Source organism: Mirounga angustirostris, unplaced genomic scaffold, assembly GCF_029215605.1.
Source record: "Mirounga angustirostris isolate CCGP_5_RB_7025 unplaced genomic scaffold, mMirAng1.0.hap1 SCAF_7, whole genome shotgun sequence".
In the NCBI taxonomy this organism is placed as follows: Eukaryota; Metazoa; Chordata; class Mammalia; order Carnivora; family Phocidae; genus Mirounga; species Mirounga angustirostris.
Window position 1 is genome coordinate 106491276 of NW_026991715.1, and position 16339 is coordinate 106507614.

Sequence of the window (16339 nt, forward strand, 5' to 3'; positions counted from 1 at the left end):
TCTTTTATGACCTGGATGCTTTTGAAAAGTATCGTTCATTTTTTTAATGCCATTTAATTGGTGTTTATCTGATATTTTTTCATGATTAGATTGAGAACATGCATTTTGGCAAGAATACCACAGAAGAATACCAGCAGGGGTTACATGAATATATATTATTACTGGTGTTGTTGACCTTTGATGCTTGGTTAAGATGGTGTTCCCACTGTAAAGTTACTAATCTTCCTTTTGGAGTTAATAAATATCTTGAAGGAGATAGTTTGAGACTATGCAAGAATCCTGCTGCTTCTTAGTTGTTTTTTTTTTAATTTCCGAGTAATTTTTAAAATTGTGGTCAAATATATGTAACAGAAAACTTACCACTGACACCATTTTTGAGTGTATAGTTCTGTGGCGTTCAGTTCATTCACATGACTGTGCTACCATCCTCACCATCCATCTCCAGAACCTAATTTCCCTCAACCAAAACTCCACACACCAATTCCCTCGTCCCCGGTAATCACCATCCCACTTTCTGTCTCTATGAATGTGACTACTCTAGGGACCTCGTAATAAGAGGAACCATAAAATATTCTTCTCAAAGGTCCGCCTACTAATTTTAGCATCCATTGCTGGATTTTGCCCACAACTGTCACTGTGGCATTCTAATGGTGATTTTCTATTTCTCTCATTTCTTCTACTCATCTGCTTTTGAAAGCATGAAAGTCTTCCTCTGATTCACTTCAGGACTGGTCTATTCTAATTCTTGGAGAGGAAGAGTTAGCAGAGAGTAGCTCAAATTGCTGTTTACTCCCTGCTTGTGCATCAGGACCAAAGACATAGTTTCCAGGTCCCAGTGCAAAATGGAAATGTGGGGACCCTTGTTAAAAAATTAAGAATTTCAAGATGGCAATGGCAGAGCATTAAACCCAGCACGGAGCCCTTCTGGGCCCTATGCTGCACACCCATGATGCCCACCCTGTTGTGCAACCTTCCCTAGCTTCTCAGGACCTTCCCTGTACTTGCTCAACTCAGTAGTAACCCAAAGGACAAGCAACTGTGCCCCAGGGTTGACCATGTCAGAGATCTCAAGGCAATCAAGAGGGTAAGATCACTCATTCTTTTAAAGTTTTTTTTGTTTTTTGTTTTTTGTTTTTTTACCTCTCCATTCAGTTGGGAAGAGACTCACTGCTTCTCTTTAACTAGCTCAGTACCAACCTAACAACACCTCCAACTAGGCTTCAGGTCTAAGGACTCCCAGACCAGAACTCCCACGGGCCCCCAGTCTCTTACCACAATGGAAGTCAGGTCCTCACTCTCGAAGCGGCTGATGGCCTGGTCCAAGGATTTATACATGGCGGCCGAGATGCGCTGGGTGATGAGTCTGTTCAAGTCAATTGATCTACCCAACAACTACATGGAAGAGACAGAGAGAAAAGTTACTTAAGGTTCTCACAGGCACATGACAACTAAATGCAATGCATTGATAAGAAATTGGATTAAAAGCAAAAAGACATTACTGGGACAAAAGAGGACTCTATGCAGAAAACAGTGGTATTGTTAAATTTCCTGAGTATGATCATTCTATCTTGATTATGAGAGAATGTCCTCATTCTTAGGAGATACATGCTGAGGTATTCACGGGTAAAGTGTCATGACGTCTGCGACTTACTCTCAAACAGCTAAGAAAAAGAGTACATATATTTAAAACATATGTAATTTAATGTTACATATATATGTATTCTTATAAATTATTTACACATACTATATCTTTATATACTACATATATTTACTATTTATGTATTTATTTACTATTTATATACTACTTACTATATCTGCTATATTTATAATATATATACTACATACTACTTATATATTTATATACTATTTACCTAAACTTTATATATATACACACACACATATTCATATACTGCACTTTGCTAGGTGCCCAAGGATTATTCTTAACTATTTTTTTTTTTTACTGTATTTGCAAGAAAGAAAAAATATGCATATAAGAGAAAGTAAAGCAAATGTGGTAAAATATTAATGATCACAAATCTGCCTGTAGAGTATATATATGTTCCCATTGTGTTATTCTTTCAACTTAAGTTTGAAATATAAGAAGTTGAGGAAAAACAGGATTCATCCAGACTGTAGGAAAAGGCTCGGGACAGGCTCCGGCACCCCATGCAATGTTGACATCCTAAATTTAGCTATGAGGTCCTTCCCACATCGGTCCCATGCACCACCAATCACAAGAGAGTAGCAGCTCCCTCAGCAAGGGCCCACTGCGTGCCTTTATGGGGATGAGTATAGAAGCACGAGAATGAAGGGCTGGATGGAAAACAGAACTTACGCTAATTTCCACCAGGGCACACACATGTGGGCAATATCACAGATGCGATGCAAATAGCAATAAACATTTACTGAGTACCTGCTGTGTGCATTGTGCTTTGCTAGGTGTCCAAGGATTATTCTTAACTATTTTACTTCTTTTTCTATTTCCCTTTTGGGAGATTTTCTACCAACTGACTAGGACCCCTGGCAGCTACCTTGTGTACACATAGAGCCCTCAGTATTTAATGTCCTGTGGCTAATTCTGGCTGCATCAGTAACTGATGGCTGTAATTTCCTGAGAGGCTGGAGGAAAAGTACTGAGCTCCTGCTGTTGAGAGGTGACGATGTTCTTTTCTCTCTCACTATTCTCCATTTCCCTTTGATTTCTCACGGCAATGAAAATGCCCAGGGTTTCCAGGGTAACCCCTTCCTCTTCACCTGGGGCACTTCTCAGCCGTGGCCCTTCACCTGGGTCTTCCCCACACACACTGTGGCCCACGCACCAAGCGCAGAGGTCACGGCATAAAGGCCATACCAGCTTCACGCGGCTGACAGCGTGGTGTAGGAGTCAGGTGGCCGGAGCATCTCGTATTTTGCCTGCCTGGCTCACGTTAACAGTTTTAAGCAGCGATCTGTGTCTGAGCTCCTGGCAGCATTTATTGCCTCTACATCTGGGGTCAAATGTGAACAAAAAGCAACTCCACAAAAACACACTAATTTCTAGCGTGGGTTTAGTGGACATGCTTCATTTCAAAGCACGAAGCAGCCCGCCTTCACTTAGACCAGCGTGAGGGCCCTGCTCAGGAGCAGTTACCCATTCCTGAGCAGCAGTCCCCATGGAAGGAAGTGAGCCGCGGCTTATGACAAGAGGACAAAGGCTTTGGTGGCCACGACTCCCCAGAGGTGAGCTGCAGGTGGACTGAGAAGCCTAGAAATTGAACCACAGGATGCCAATGCCTCTTTATCGCTTATAAGATTCCGAGGCTGGGCTACACTCATGCTCAGAAGTCCACACGGGTGGCACGCAGGGCGGAGAGTATGCAGTCCCGGTCTCCAATCTCCCCGCTAACTTCACGGCTACTCTCTAGCCTGTCCCACCTGCCCTCTGGCTTTCTTTTTTTTTTTTTTAAGATTTATTTATTTATTTATTGAGAGAGAGTGAGAGAGAGCCCAAGAGGGGGTAGGGTCAGAGGGAGAAGCAGACTCCCTGCTGAGCAGGGAGCCCGACGTGGGACTCGATCCCAGGACTCCGGGATCATGACCTGAGCCGAAGGCAGTCGCTTAACCAACTGAGCCACCCAGGCACCCATCCCTCTGGCTTTCTTCACCATACCTGCACGTGTCTCTGTTTCAGCAGTGTTTCGTAGCGGTTGGACGGTGGATACGGAATGATGACTCCATAATTCTTACATTCGGCCCTAAAACGTTTATCCAACAGGACACTGCAAGGAATAAAAGTTACATAAGGCCAGTAAACATAACTGGGGATGGTTTTCAAATACCCAGCTCCATCTATTTCAGACCAGAGGATCTACTGAGTTTGTATATATAGCATATTTGAAATGAGAATCATCTTAGAGACACTGGAAGCCCAGCTCACTAACGGCATCCTATTCAACCCAGATCCTTGCTAAGTGACTACTTTGTGGAAGGCTGTGTAATCTGCGTTTTCCCTGAAAGTACATGCTTTGTACTTTCTAAATCATCAAGAGCCATTCACTTCATTTAATGTGCATTCTGTGTTAACAGAGACTGGTGTGTTCTGATGTCACCTCCTACTTGAAATCTGTCAGAGCAATTCTAGCTGTCAAAGCAAAATGAAGGAAATTCTTTGCATGGAAAGAAAAGTAATTTATGACAGTTAAGTAACTATTCTTGACATTATTGGTTTGTACATTTGGATTTCCAATAAGAAGACAGATACCTATTTTGAGGTTTGTCTTGACCAGTACTGTTATGGGTTCTTGAAACCCAGGAATTCACTCAATCAACACATACTGGCACTGCCAACGAGCCTCCAACACTTGACAAGTGTTTTACCCCAACTTCTTCACCGGTCTCCTGTCTGGCCTTTATATACCTGTTCTTGCTCCCCACCAATCCATTCTCCACATTTTTGTTTTCAGTAAGGGCAAATTTTTAAAAATAAAAATTGAATCCAGTCCCTGTCATACTTTTGAAATCATCCCATGGTATTCGATTCCTCCCAGGGAAATCCTACAAGCCCCATCACCTGAGCCCTGCCTACCTCTCCAGCTTTATTGTGCAACTTGTCTCCTCTTGTGGTCTGTGGACAAGGCACTTACATGCACTAATTCACATTAATGGTCTCAACTGTCCAATGGAGTAGGCATGCTGTCAGTACAATGCTTCTGCCCCAGGGACTTTGCACAAGCAGTTCCTTTGCCTGCAATTTCCTGACCCATCCTTCACTTAGTTTTATTTAATGCCTATCAACCTCAGATAAGAACTCAAATATTAGTTTCTCAGGACAGCCTTTCCAGTTCCTCACTCCAAAGACTAGTGCAGGTTTAACTCTCATAGATTTCCATACCTCATGAACGTTTCCTTCACGGGGAGCACGTAACCTCCCTTGCCGCTGTGCTCTGATCGGTTTGTATTAACATCTGATATCCCTCCTAGACTGTAAGCTCCATGAGGGACAGCACCAAACCTGCCTATTTTCCTTTCTCCTATATTTTAGCACCCAGTCCAGGCCCATGGAATCGCTCAGATTTCCTTAGGGGCTAAAGAAGAGAGGTTTTACGACAGGAAACCATGTCTCACAGGTGGCAGGCTACAAACGTTTGTTGCTCACAGCCCCGGGACCCTCGTACCTGCCAGCCATGGCTTTGTAGTAGGCAAAGATCTGGTCCGCCAGCTTGTAGACAAACTGATCAAAGCACAGGTTCACCTGGGGACACGGAAGCAGGAATGTCAGTGGTGCATGTCTAGCTTTAGCAAAGAAAGCGCACACAGCTGGAAGGAGTCAGCTGGGCAGTATTGTGTGCTTTGGGGCAAGATACCTTGAGTAGCAAAAAAAGCAGATCCTGTGGTTAAGTAAGTTAAGAAGTTTGGTCCCTCACTCTCAAGGCCCTTAGTTAGGCACAGAGAAGGCCAAGTTCAAAAAGCTGTTGAGGAACAGCCCTCCCCGTATGTCCCATCCTTGCTGTTCCAAGGTGGCCCGCCCAGGGGGAAGGTGATAGCTCTTCATATCTTGCAATTGCTCACATCATTCCACCCATCCTCTTTCCTGTTAGACTTTCTCATCTTTTCCTTTCACTTTATTTGCCCTTGCTTGACAAATGAAGAAGTTGATGGTGCTTGGAAACTGAAAAATCTTTTTTTTTCAAACTTAGCTTAGAAACCTCTGGTTCTTAATGAATATGGGATCATCTTGCCATTTCAGTGTCTCATCACATCGGTGGCAGACCATGAGGCTTAGGTGAGAAGTTCATGTCAGACACAGGATCAAAACCAAACCGTCCACCAAGGGCAAGAAACAGCCAAGGGTGGGGCTTTAATGAGCTGGGGATGTAGTGGTGGCAGGGCGCCATGGGACTTCAAAGGGAACAGAGCATATTTAGGTGACTGATCTTCCATGCTTCCCTCACCAAATTCGCAGCTCCGTAAGGTTAATTCTTTATCTGAAGAGCTCCCGTATCTTTGATTTTACACCCCAAATGTTATTCTTTTTTTTTACATTTTTTTTTAAGATTTTATTTATTTATTTGAGAGAGAGAATGAGAGAGAGAGCACATGAGAGGGGGGAGGGTCAGAGGGAGAAGCAGACCCCCTGCTGAGCAAGGAGCCCAATATGGGACTCGATCCCGGGACTCCAGGATCATGACCTGAGCCGAAGGCAGTCGCTTAACCAACTGAGCCACCCAGGCGCCCCCAAATGTTATTCTGAACATACAACACAGAGCTATGTGCAGTTCTGCCCTCATCTGCAGGTGACCAAGCCTCTGCTCTGGAATTCATGCTTCAAGGGGCCCCACTGGACCTTCCTCCAGTTGAAGAACCTGCAGAGTCAAGGTGGGGGTGCCCACTAGTCGTACCCTAAGCTCCCCTTCTAGAACCAGCCTTGAGTATCCTTGCCCCAAAAGCCCAAGCCCCTTCCAGGCCTGTCTGGTATTTTCCCTGGGATCATCCCTGAGGGTGGACTGCACAGCAGGTGTGTGTACCCCTAGGGTTGAGGTTTAGCTAAGGGGCCACTGTTTGTGGGCAGCGGTGGCAGATGCAGCTTGGGTATCCACACACATACACACGAGGCCCTTCATCGTGCAGAACAGAGTTGGGCGATGGGAAGAGAAAAGGGGCAGGTCACAACTTGGGGGTCTCAATGTATACTTTGTCCCCATGCCCTCAAATGTTACCCAGGGCCTGGCTGTGTGCTTTCTTTCCATTTATCTTAAAAATCTCACTTGGCCACATGACACTCTAGATTTGTTTTGTTTTCAACCTGTTGGAGAACACAAGTATATAAGATCTTGTCAGAACATGGAGTTGTCAAAAGCTGAGATGCAACCAGTTCACTTGTCTCCTAGAATCTCTCTTCCCAAGTCTGTGCTCAGGAGAAGAGATCTGTGTTGGGGTCCATCAAGGTCTTCAAATCCCATAGAAATTGGAGGGTAGAGAAAGCAAGCAGCATCTCTACTAGCTTTTCTTGCTAATCCTAAAATAGTCATGTTTTTCCTTTATAAATAAGAATGTTTTATATTTCTATGATATTTTTACCTAATTGGCCTCAGTCTGTGTTTATAGACCCCATGCAATTAAACAGAACCCGGACTATCATTCCAGATCCCAGAAGGCAAAACTGAGAAATTGCGGTAGCCACCACTCCCATTGGCCTCATGCAGGTGACAGGATTGTACTTCCTTGCTCCTCTCTGAAAAGGAGGTGCAGGCACATGACTCGCTTTGACCAATGACACGTGTCATTTCCAGGTGGAAGCTTTAAGTACCAGTAACACCTCCCCCTGCCATGGCAATTAGTGAATGTTCCACGTGGGTCCCAAATTGAAGACTACATGGACCAAAGCCCCCAAACAACCCATAAGGGAGAAATAAACCTTTGATTTTTAAGGTACTAAAAATTTGTGATTATTTGTTACTGCAGCATAACCTAGCTTGTCCTGACCATTACAGAAATAAAGCCATTGAGTGACTAATAAATAGCTTCATAGTTGAAAGGATGGTTACTTTAGTCCTACCGGTACTGGCAAGTGACACTGGAAGCTGTGTGACATTGGAGTAACAATAACTGACCACTTCAAGTCTAAGATTTATTATCTGTAAAACAGATAGTAGCATATACCTCTTTAAATTGCTGTAAAGGTCATTTAAAAAGTCGTTCTCTCTCCAGTGCTTAGCACGGCGCCTGGCAACTTGTAAATATATAATAACTGATACATGATATTGCTGTTATTATTATTAGCCAAATAATCCAACCATAAAAGACCCATTAGAAAATTAATTTTACCCCTGCAGTTCTATCATCGGCCATCCCTTAATACATTTGAAAAAGAAAGACCATCGTCTCGGTCTGGGTCATTTTTGATGATCATGATTTGTAAAGATCACTCTCCATATAGGGAATGATATTATAAGAGCACTGTATGGGGGCAGGTGGGAGCTACACCTGTGGTGAGCAGAGCATGACATACAGAGTTGCAGAATCACTGTGCTGTACACAGACTAATGGAACACTGGGTGTCAATTATACTACAATCTTAAAAAAAAGGCATCAAAAGAGATCACTCTCCAGAACAAGTCATGGATCCTGCATTGCTATGGTCTGAATGTCTTGTATTGCTCCAAAACTCATATGTTGAGATCCTAATCCCCAAAAGCAATGGTATTAGACAGTGGGGCCTTTGGGAAGTGATTAGGTCATGAGGGTAGAGCCTTCATGCATGGGATTAGCGCTTTGTAAGAGAGAGACAGGGGGCACCTGGGCGGCTCAGTCGGTTAAGTGTCCAAGAGATCGAGCGTCGTGAGATCGAGCCCCAAGCTGTGCTCCGTGCTCAGTGTGGAGTCAGCTTGAGAGTCTCCCCTTTTCCCTCTGCCCCTCCCTCCACTTGTGTGCATGCGTGCTCACTTTCTCTCTCTAAAATAAATAAAGAAAAAAAAAAAAAAAAAAAGAGAGAGAGAGACCGCAGAGAGCTCCCTCATGCCTTACACTACTCAAGGATACAATGAGAAGTCTGTGGCCCAGAAAGGTGCCCTCACCCAACAGTGCTGGCTCCCTGAGCTAGACTTCCAACCTCCACAACAGTGAGAAATACATTTCTGCTGTTTATAAGCCACTCAGTCTGTGGTTATTTGGTACAGCAGCCTGAATGGACTAAGACAGCCCACTTTGGGCCAAGAGCTAAAGATTTAAAAAGTCCAGACTCAAAAGACATTTGATTAAATTATGAACAAGTTTTACAAATTCCTTGAAGTTTTCTAAGATCACATAACTAGCAGCTTTCTTACTCGGTGAAAAAGATGCTTTGATATTTTATTTACACTTGTAGGATTGTTACATTAACCAGAAAAACAGTGGAAAAACCCCTGAGAAAAGACACTGAAGTTTGTGTCAACTGAGGAAGTCTGTTTGGTTTGCATTTTGTTTTTGTGCATTTTATTGCTGTGAGTGGGGGCATGACTTGACAGTTTGTGCTCAAATATAACAACAAGCCAGGTGTAGCCACACTTTTTTTTTTCATAGTCCTACCAAATGAAAACAACAAACTGTTTTAAGCATTTAATTCCCCCACTCATAAATCTGAAAGTGACAATTAAAATCTCAACTGTAACCAGCTTAGCTTTTTCCTTACTTGAAAATAAATATTCTAATTACCTTTAAAAAAATAAAAAATAAAAAATAAAAAGTCCAGACTCTCGGAATAAGATTACAGGAACAAAAGGAGAAGGGTGTCACTTGCCTCGGCTTCAATCTCATCGTACAGGAACTGCTTTTTAAACTTGGTCAGAGCATAGTAGGCGCTGTCATTGTACAGGTCCAAGGGGTAGAGGACGTACCTGAAGAGAGAAAAGTAGAGGCCAGCAGCTTACTCATCTCTCTGAAGGCAAGCTGACTGATGCGGCTTGGGAAACACGAAGGCTTGGGTGAACACGTGAACAAGCTCGGGGTTGGGAAGAGAGCCTTCCAGCACTCTGATGTTTCCAGCCTGCCTTAGGAATGCCTTACTTTATGCTCTGCCTGTGGAAATCAAAAGTCCGTGATGCTAATAACTCCAAGACCTGAAAAAATGAGTCTGGGACCAAAAGAAATCAGGTGGCCGTTAAGGACATTAGCTTCCTGGTCCCCAGAGATGACTATCTTCCAAGCACGGCTGCCTTGAGACTGACAGAGCACAGGGAGGGCAGCTGGGCTAGTAGAATCCCGGGCCCATCTGCAAGGCTGAGTCAAATCTGGTGTGACTTGATCCCTGGCACAAGTGTTCTCTCTAGTGGGGCCTGCTGCCTCATCTGGAAAGTTCTGGAAAGAACAGAGCTCCTTAGCAAACTATCCTCCATCTGCACCCTGGGGACCTCCTTGCTGACCCAATCCTGCCTCTTACTCCATCATGGAAGGTTCTTTGGTTTCCAGGATATGGTCTGTTAGAATCCAGGGCATGGACATCTCAATTGGGAACTGGATTCGCCGGCCCATGGTTAACTCCAGGAAGAATTCTCGGAACCAGAGCTGAGAGAGGTCACAACACTGCTGCAGGGCTTCTGAAAGCATAGAGGAAAGAGTTGTGGGTTATACACGAGAAGCACCAAAAGATCTTTGCTCTTATTGTTATTAACTTGGTTCTTACTGCTTTCGTTATTCTTACCACTATACTAGTATACAGTAGGTACTCATAAATGCGACTTGATCAGTAGATCCTGCTGTCTTGTACCTGACAGCCAGTCTAACATCTATTTAGAAGACAGCATTTGTTAACCTCACAGTAGCAGGCCCGGGGGGGAGGACAGCAGTGATGTTTTAGAGCTTTAGGTGCCCCCACAATCTCCATCATCCCCCTACAAAGCCATCCTGAAGATCCACAGTCGGGCCTCCTTGTACACGGTAATTCTGGCTTCTCCCTGCTCAGAAGCCTTGAAGGGCCCTGATCTGCGCTCTGATGAAGTTTGGATTGTTTGTTAAGGTCACCCTTCTCAGTACCAACAGGTGCTTTACCACTCCCACGTCCCCGGATGCTGCTCTCCTTCCCCCTGCCCTGTTCCCCCGGCACAGTCATCCTGCTAACGGGAGCACAGGAATGGGGGACACAGGGTTGGGGTACAGCCTGGAAGCCTCCTTTGCTATGAGCAACAAGACTAATCAGCTCAGAGCTGCTGCTTAGAAACAAAAGGCTGACCGAATGCCTGGCTGTGTCTGTGGGTATGTTGCTGGTTTTAAAAAAGTCTTTAGTTAGAGGGTACTAAAGACTTCATGACAAATAAACCACAAATGTCTACCAGACAAAGTTAGCGGAGTGAGACTAGCTGGACCGAGCCTGGCCTTTCCAAGCCCACCAGAAAGTGTGCATTTTTTACCTCGGTGGCAAAATGTGCCTCTTTTGGTCAATGACCATGCTTTTTGGCAACTTTTGGTCCAGTGGCTTTAGTCAGTCTGGGACCTGGGACCCTAATCCTCTCCCCACTACCCGGACACTGCAACTCACCACTGATATTGAGCAGGTGAGTGAAGAAGAAGGACTGTTTGTGGAAGTCCTCTATGGCAAGGACGATGGGTCCATCGAGGCTGCTTCTCAGTGTCTTCTTAGAGCCGCTTTTGTCTGCGATGAGTGATTCCAGCATGGTCCGCACCATGTACAGCTTGAAAGAGAAAGTAAGATGAGAAGGTCAGGGGCTGGCCCTCCACCCTGGGGTAAAGGTTTCTCTGTGTTGTATTTATATTTTTCTTTTTTTCTGCAGATGTCTGCTCTTAAAAAGCACTGTCTTAAGGAAGTACCAGTTTAGGGTTGGAGAAGTGAATTTGGAACATGTAAACCCTCACGAGGGAGACTGGTCAGCCCAGGAAGGAAGTTCTGCCCAGGGCCTCATAACAAGTCTTTCAAGGCCCAGGTTTTTGCCTGCTCTGCTTGGCCAAGGGCATGGGCATCAGAGGAGAACCTCAGTTCACATCACTCTGGAGGCACTCTCTGCTTTACTGGTTGGCTGGGTGGCACCGTGGGTGGAGCCCCGGACTTGGGTCTAAGGCCAGGCCCTCCTACTGTCTTGCTGTGTGACCTTGGGCAACAAAGTCCCACTCTGGGCCTCAGTGTTCTCATCTGCTAACATGAGGGGGTTGCACCAGATGCTTTCTCAAACCAGTCCCCTTCAGCTCTAACATTTTGAGGAACTGCGAAATGCGATTTGATCAGAGCAAATCCCCCACCCACCGACCTCAAGCTTCTGACCCTTAGCACTTTGAATCCATTACTGAGGGATGGTGCCCTCTGGTGGCACCAGCTGCGTCGCACAGCCTACCAAAACCCTGGGCGGAAAGCGGGGGAAGATGGGTACTTACACAGGAGGTCTACTAGACAATCAACTCCCGCTTACAGAGGGCCTTAAGTGCAAAGGGTGCAAGTGCTAATCTAGATCTTTCCACATCATCTGCCTTTGAATCTTAGGGCTGGAAGGGGCCTTGAGGAGCCAGGCTAGTCCATTCCTGCTGCCTCCTGGAGAAGTGTACCCCAACCAACCCAGCCAGGCGGTGTTATACCAGGGATCGGCAGCCTCTTCGGCCCTGTGTACCACCAGTGGGGTGAAACAAAGCCCGCGGGGACCACTGGCAGGCCTAAGACATAGGTAGGAGAAAGGAGGAGGGCACGGGAGGGCAGGAGAGACAGGGAAGAGGGAGAGAGAGGAGAGAGAGAGAGAGAGAGAGAAAAGCAAGAGGTATTGTATACAGTGGGGAAGCCGCCGCGACTGCTAGGGGCCACTTGCCGACCACCTCTCAGAAGCTCCAACCTCCCTCTGCCACCACATCTGCCCTGGCTGCCTCTGGATCTCCTTGAGGACCGTCCCCACCATGCGCCTCGCCCTAGGCCAGGCAGTGCAGCCACACAGACGAGGGGCCCAGCGCCCCAGCCACAGCACTTCCCGTGATGGTCCAAGAGCTACCACGGTGGCCAGTCCACCCTCGCCAACCCCATCGGGGGGCAGGCCTGATCATCCCTAAGAAGCACTGTTCTAATGACGGCCTTTGGAGTCATCCAGGAAAGGATTCATCAAGTACCATCCATGTGGAATTGACTGATTTGTTTCAAATTCTATTTGAAAATCCATTCTGTCGATAAGAGGGGGAACTCTTTGCCCACCTACTCCTCCTGAACAGAGCATTTAACTCATCAGATCAGCCAACATCCCAGCTGTGCTAGATGCCCCTGTCTACTGTGCTCGGCAGGCCCTCACAGAGCCCTGGGGCGGGAGTCAGGAGACCTGGGTTCTTGTCCCACCTCCACCTGTGACTCGCCTTGTGACTTAGACAAGTCACTCCCCCTCTCTGGACCTCAGTTTCCCTATCTGTAAAACAAGGAGGGCACTGGGACTAGCTTGTCTCTAAGGGCTCTTCCAGCTCTATTAGGAGTCTACTCAATGCATCCGTGCCACCTCACAGGATTTGTTTGGGGGGGGGGGTGTTAACTCGGGGCCACACTCCCATCTCAGACCACCTATATAAACCCTCCTTCCACTCCTCTTCTCTCCCTCTCTCTCCCTCTCTGCCTGTTTGGCCCTTCCCCTCATCCTCCTTTCCAGTTTCCCTTCTGCCTTGTCTTGTGTCTCCCTCACTCAAGTCTTGGGACTTACAGAAACACCCGAAAGCCCTGCTTAGCCCCTCCAGGATATTCTAGGCTGGAAAGGCCTGTGGTCCTGGACATTACACAAAAGTGTTTGTAGAAGCTTCTTTGGGATTTCCAAGACCAGCAAGATTAGTGCACACTGGCCCACAGGCTGTGAAGCCAAGGGAAGTTACGGTGCTGAGAAGCCATCCTGCCCCTTCCTTCCTCCCCGTCCCCTGCCCAGACACAGACACACACACATGGGTTGGGGGGGCGCTGGGCCTCAGACGGCTCATCTCAGATGGTTCAGATTCACGACTGCAGAGCTGAGACAGGCTGAAAGGTCATGTCAAGGGGGAGTTCCTGTAAGACCCCTGAAAGTTCAATGGACCCTTACGCTTTTTTCCAATACCTCAAACAGCCTACCAGGAATTGTTTATCTTTAAATAACTGGCAAGGATTCAACCAAGATGCCCAGATTCTTTACTTTTTTTTTTTGCTAATTTACTGACTACTTTGGATAAATCACAGGTGACCTCTTGTTCTGAAGCTTTGGTTAGCAACACTGGATATCTCTGATTACTAGACTTTCTCTAAGGGGTCATGGGCTTTTGGTACTTGTGCATTTGAGGGGATAATAATAATGTTTTGTCAGTAACATGATCTCCTTCAAAATTTTCACTTAATGGAGAAGATAATCAGAGTACAGAGAGATCAAGGTGCTTGCCCAAGATCACACAGCATGTCAGAGGCAGAACTCGTGAATTCCCAAGCTAGGACGTCACTGCAGGGTGAGGGGGCCAGGGTTCACTGAAGAGGGACAGGATAGATGCATATAGATTCTACTTTAAATTCCTCCTATACTTTGGAACCTATACTTCACGGGGCTAGGAGATAGCCAGTCCTGGTATGACCCCCATTTGCCAGATTAGACAACTGAGGCACAAAGAGACTGTGTAACGTGCCCAAGGTGACACGGGTTTCTAGGACTAGAATCCAGGTCTCCTGAATCTTAAGCTGGTAGTCCTCCCTCCTGTATTAAAACAAGATGGCAGAGTAAGACTAGTGCAGCTGCTGGACCCTGCCCCTCCTGCCTGAGGCCCCCCAGCCCGAGCTACCATGGCCTGGCTGGCCTCGGAGCCACTTACCTGTGTGCTGGAGGGCCCCACAGCACGCCGGGGCACCTTGATGTCAAATCCCCCCTTGGGATCCTTCTCCCCTCTCAAGCACGGGTCATTGGGGGGCTCTCGGCCCCCCTCCCAGTCACAGATGGTTTTTCGAATTGCCTGCAGGACACTGGGAAGGAAGAATGGATACTCAGACCTGGTTTTAGCATTGGAAGGAGGCCCTGCAAGCCTGTTTCTAGAGTCTGTGATGGCCCAGAACTCCCTGTCTTAGAATTCCTGGGGGTTGGGGAAGCGTGCTCATTCCTGGCCCCACCCACACCCCAAGAGGTGTTGGCTTCCCAGGCTTGAGCCACGGTCCAGAAGTCTGCTCTTCAATAAGCACCACAGGGGACTCTGATGCCCACTGGCTATTTTTCTTTCTCATTCCAGGGGAGCTTCATTAGTCCAATTACATCTCTGTATGTTTGAAGTTTTAATAGTAGCTTACATTTGTTGCATACTTACTCTGTGCTGCTGTGTGCTCAGGTCTACACACTGATTATATCACTTTATCATCCCAACAACCAGTGTATTCCACATTTTACAAATGAGGAAAACTGAGATTCAGAGAAAGTACGTTATTTGACCAGGTACACATAGCTAGTGGTGGATACAGGCTTCAAACCCAGAGACTGAGGCTTGATTCATTTCAAATGTCCAGTCTCCTAAGAAGATGTCCTAGAACTTGTGGGAACATGCTAAAAAGGTCAGTGTGTGTGCAGAGGCGGTGCTGGAAGCTGACTGAGCCAGGAACTTCCCCTGTGGTCTGCACATAGCACCTCTGATTTTTTTACGTGACCCCTGGAAAGGGCCATCTGAAGACCCACCTGATAAGGACGTTCTTCTTCTTCCGCACGGCCTGTCTCAGGGGCTCACGCAGCGTCACCTGGGCGAAGTCCTGCAGGGCCGCGTAGATGGTGTTCCTGATGGCCTGGTTGAAGACGCTCTCCATCCTGCCCATGAGGACCTGGAGGCCTTTGATCATGGCGATCACCTGGCCAGGAACAGATCAAGGTCAGGCTCACTGTGCCTCAGCTTACCCATCCGTCCAGCACCCTTCACCACACTGCAGGGAGGGTGCTGCCTGAGATGTCCAGAGCCAGAGGCCAGCGCTACTCAAAGTGCCAGTTCACAGCAAGGTAAGAAATGTGTGCCCAGATGGAAATGAGTGCACTGCTTCCTTCATCAAGGAAAGTCCAGCTACAGGCACAGATGTTAGCTAAATGGCACAGTGTGCTTCTCGGCGCAGCTCACTTTCACTCTGGCTCCAGCTCCCTAGCTTAGTGCTGACTGCCAACAAAGAGCAGCCAGTTCACGGACCACACTTTGTGGACCACTCTGACTTCCAGAGGTCTCTCTACACACCATGAACCCACAGACCGTATCAAATAGAACTTTGTTCAACCATAACACTTTCTATAGAGTTTTGATGATCTTTGCTTTTGAAATAATTCGGTCATTTGCTGTTTGAGTCCATAGAGCTTCCTCCTATGACATAAAATCTCTGTGGAAGTCTCAGGTAAGGGAACCTCTGTCCTTCTGTTTGCCTCCTCCCTCCCCCCTCTTCCCCTACTCATCTGGCTGCAGAGACGGGGAGACAGGTATTTGTGATGAGTATATCCTGGCCTGCCTTGGAGTGTGCGCCTTCTCTTCTGGGTTCCTCTCTTCTCCGTGCAATCACCTTTCCCTCCCCATCCCAAGGAAGAGAGGCATGTGTTTCTGCAGTTGCTTTGTCGATTTCCCAGTAGGTGAGTTTACTGGGGCGAAGGAGGAATAAGAAGTCTTGGGTGGCCTTGGGTGGAAGTCCCATCCCTAGTCTAGCTTCACCAGCAACATGCCTGATCCTTTGGCCCCTGTCAGCCACAAGTGCTAATATCTAGAGTGATTCAGAATTCGGAGGGGACAGCGCAAGCCGTATCAGCCTCCCGACATGATGTGTCAGGTCTGATGACATGACCACATGTCATCATGATGTGCTGGGCTTCCACGCTCTGCACCAGGCTGTAAGTGCTGCACGGGCAAGGCCCAGCAATGCTGTGCACGCCCTATGCCCACTGCCCGGGCCTGTAGTGAGCCGTCA

The 16339-nt window shown here is 46.9% G+C and overlaps 1 protein-coding gene across 1 annotated transcript in view; it reads right to left on the reverse strand.

Moving 5' to 3' along the window:
• Positions 1-16339, reverse strand: part of CYFIP2 (cytoplasmic FMR1 interacting protein 2) — a 129060-nt gene that overhangs the window by 62989 nt on the left and 49732 nt on the right. The window contains exons 14-21 of the mRNA XM_064596609.1: positions 15087-15253; positions 14242-14389; positions 10988-11141; positions 9893-10049; positions 9254-9350; positions 5154-5230; positions 3650-3758; positions 1273-1392 (exon numbers count right to left, since the gene is read on the reverse strand). Coding sequence (XP_064452679.1) covers positions 1273-1392; positions 3650-3758; positions 5154-5230; positions 9254-9350; positions 9893-10049; positions 10988-11141; positions 14242-14389; positions 15087-15253 — 1029 coding nt within the window. The remainder of the gene's footprint in view (positions 1-1272; positions 1393-3649; positions 3759-5153; positions 5231-9253; positions 9351-9892; positions 10050-10987; positions 11142-14241; positions 14390-15086; positions 15254-16339) is intronic.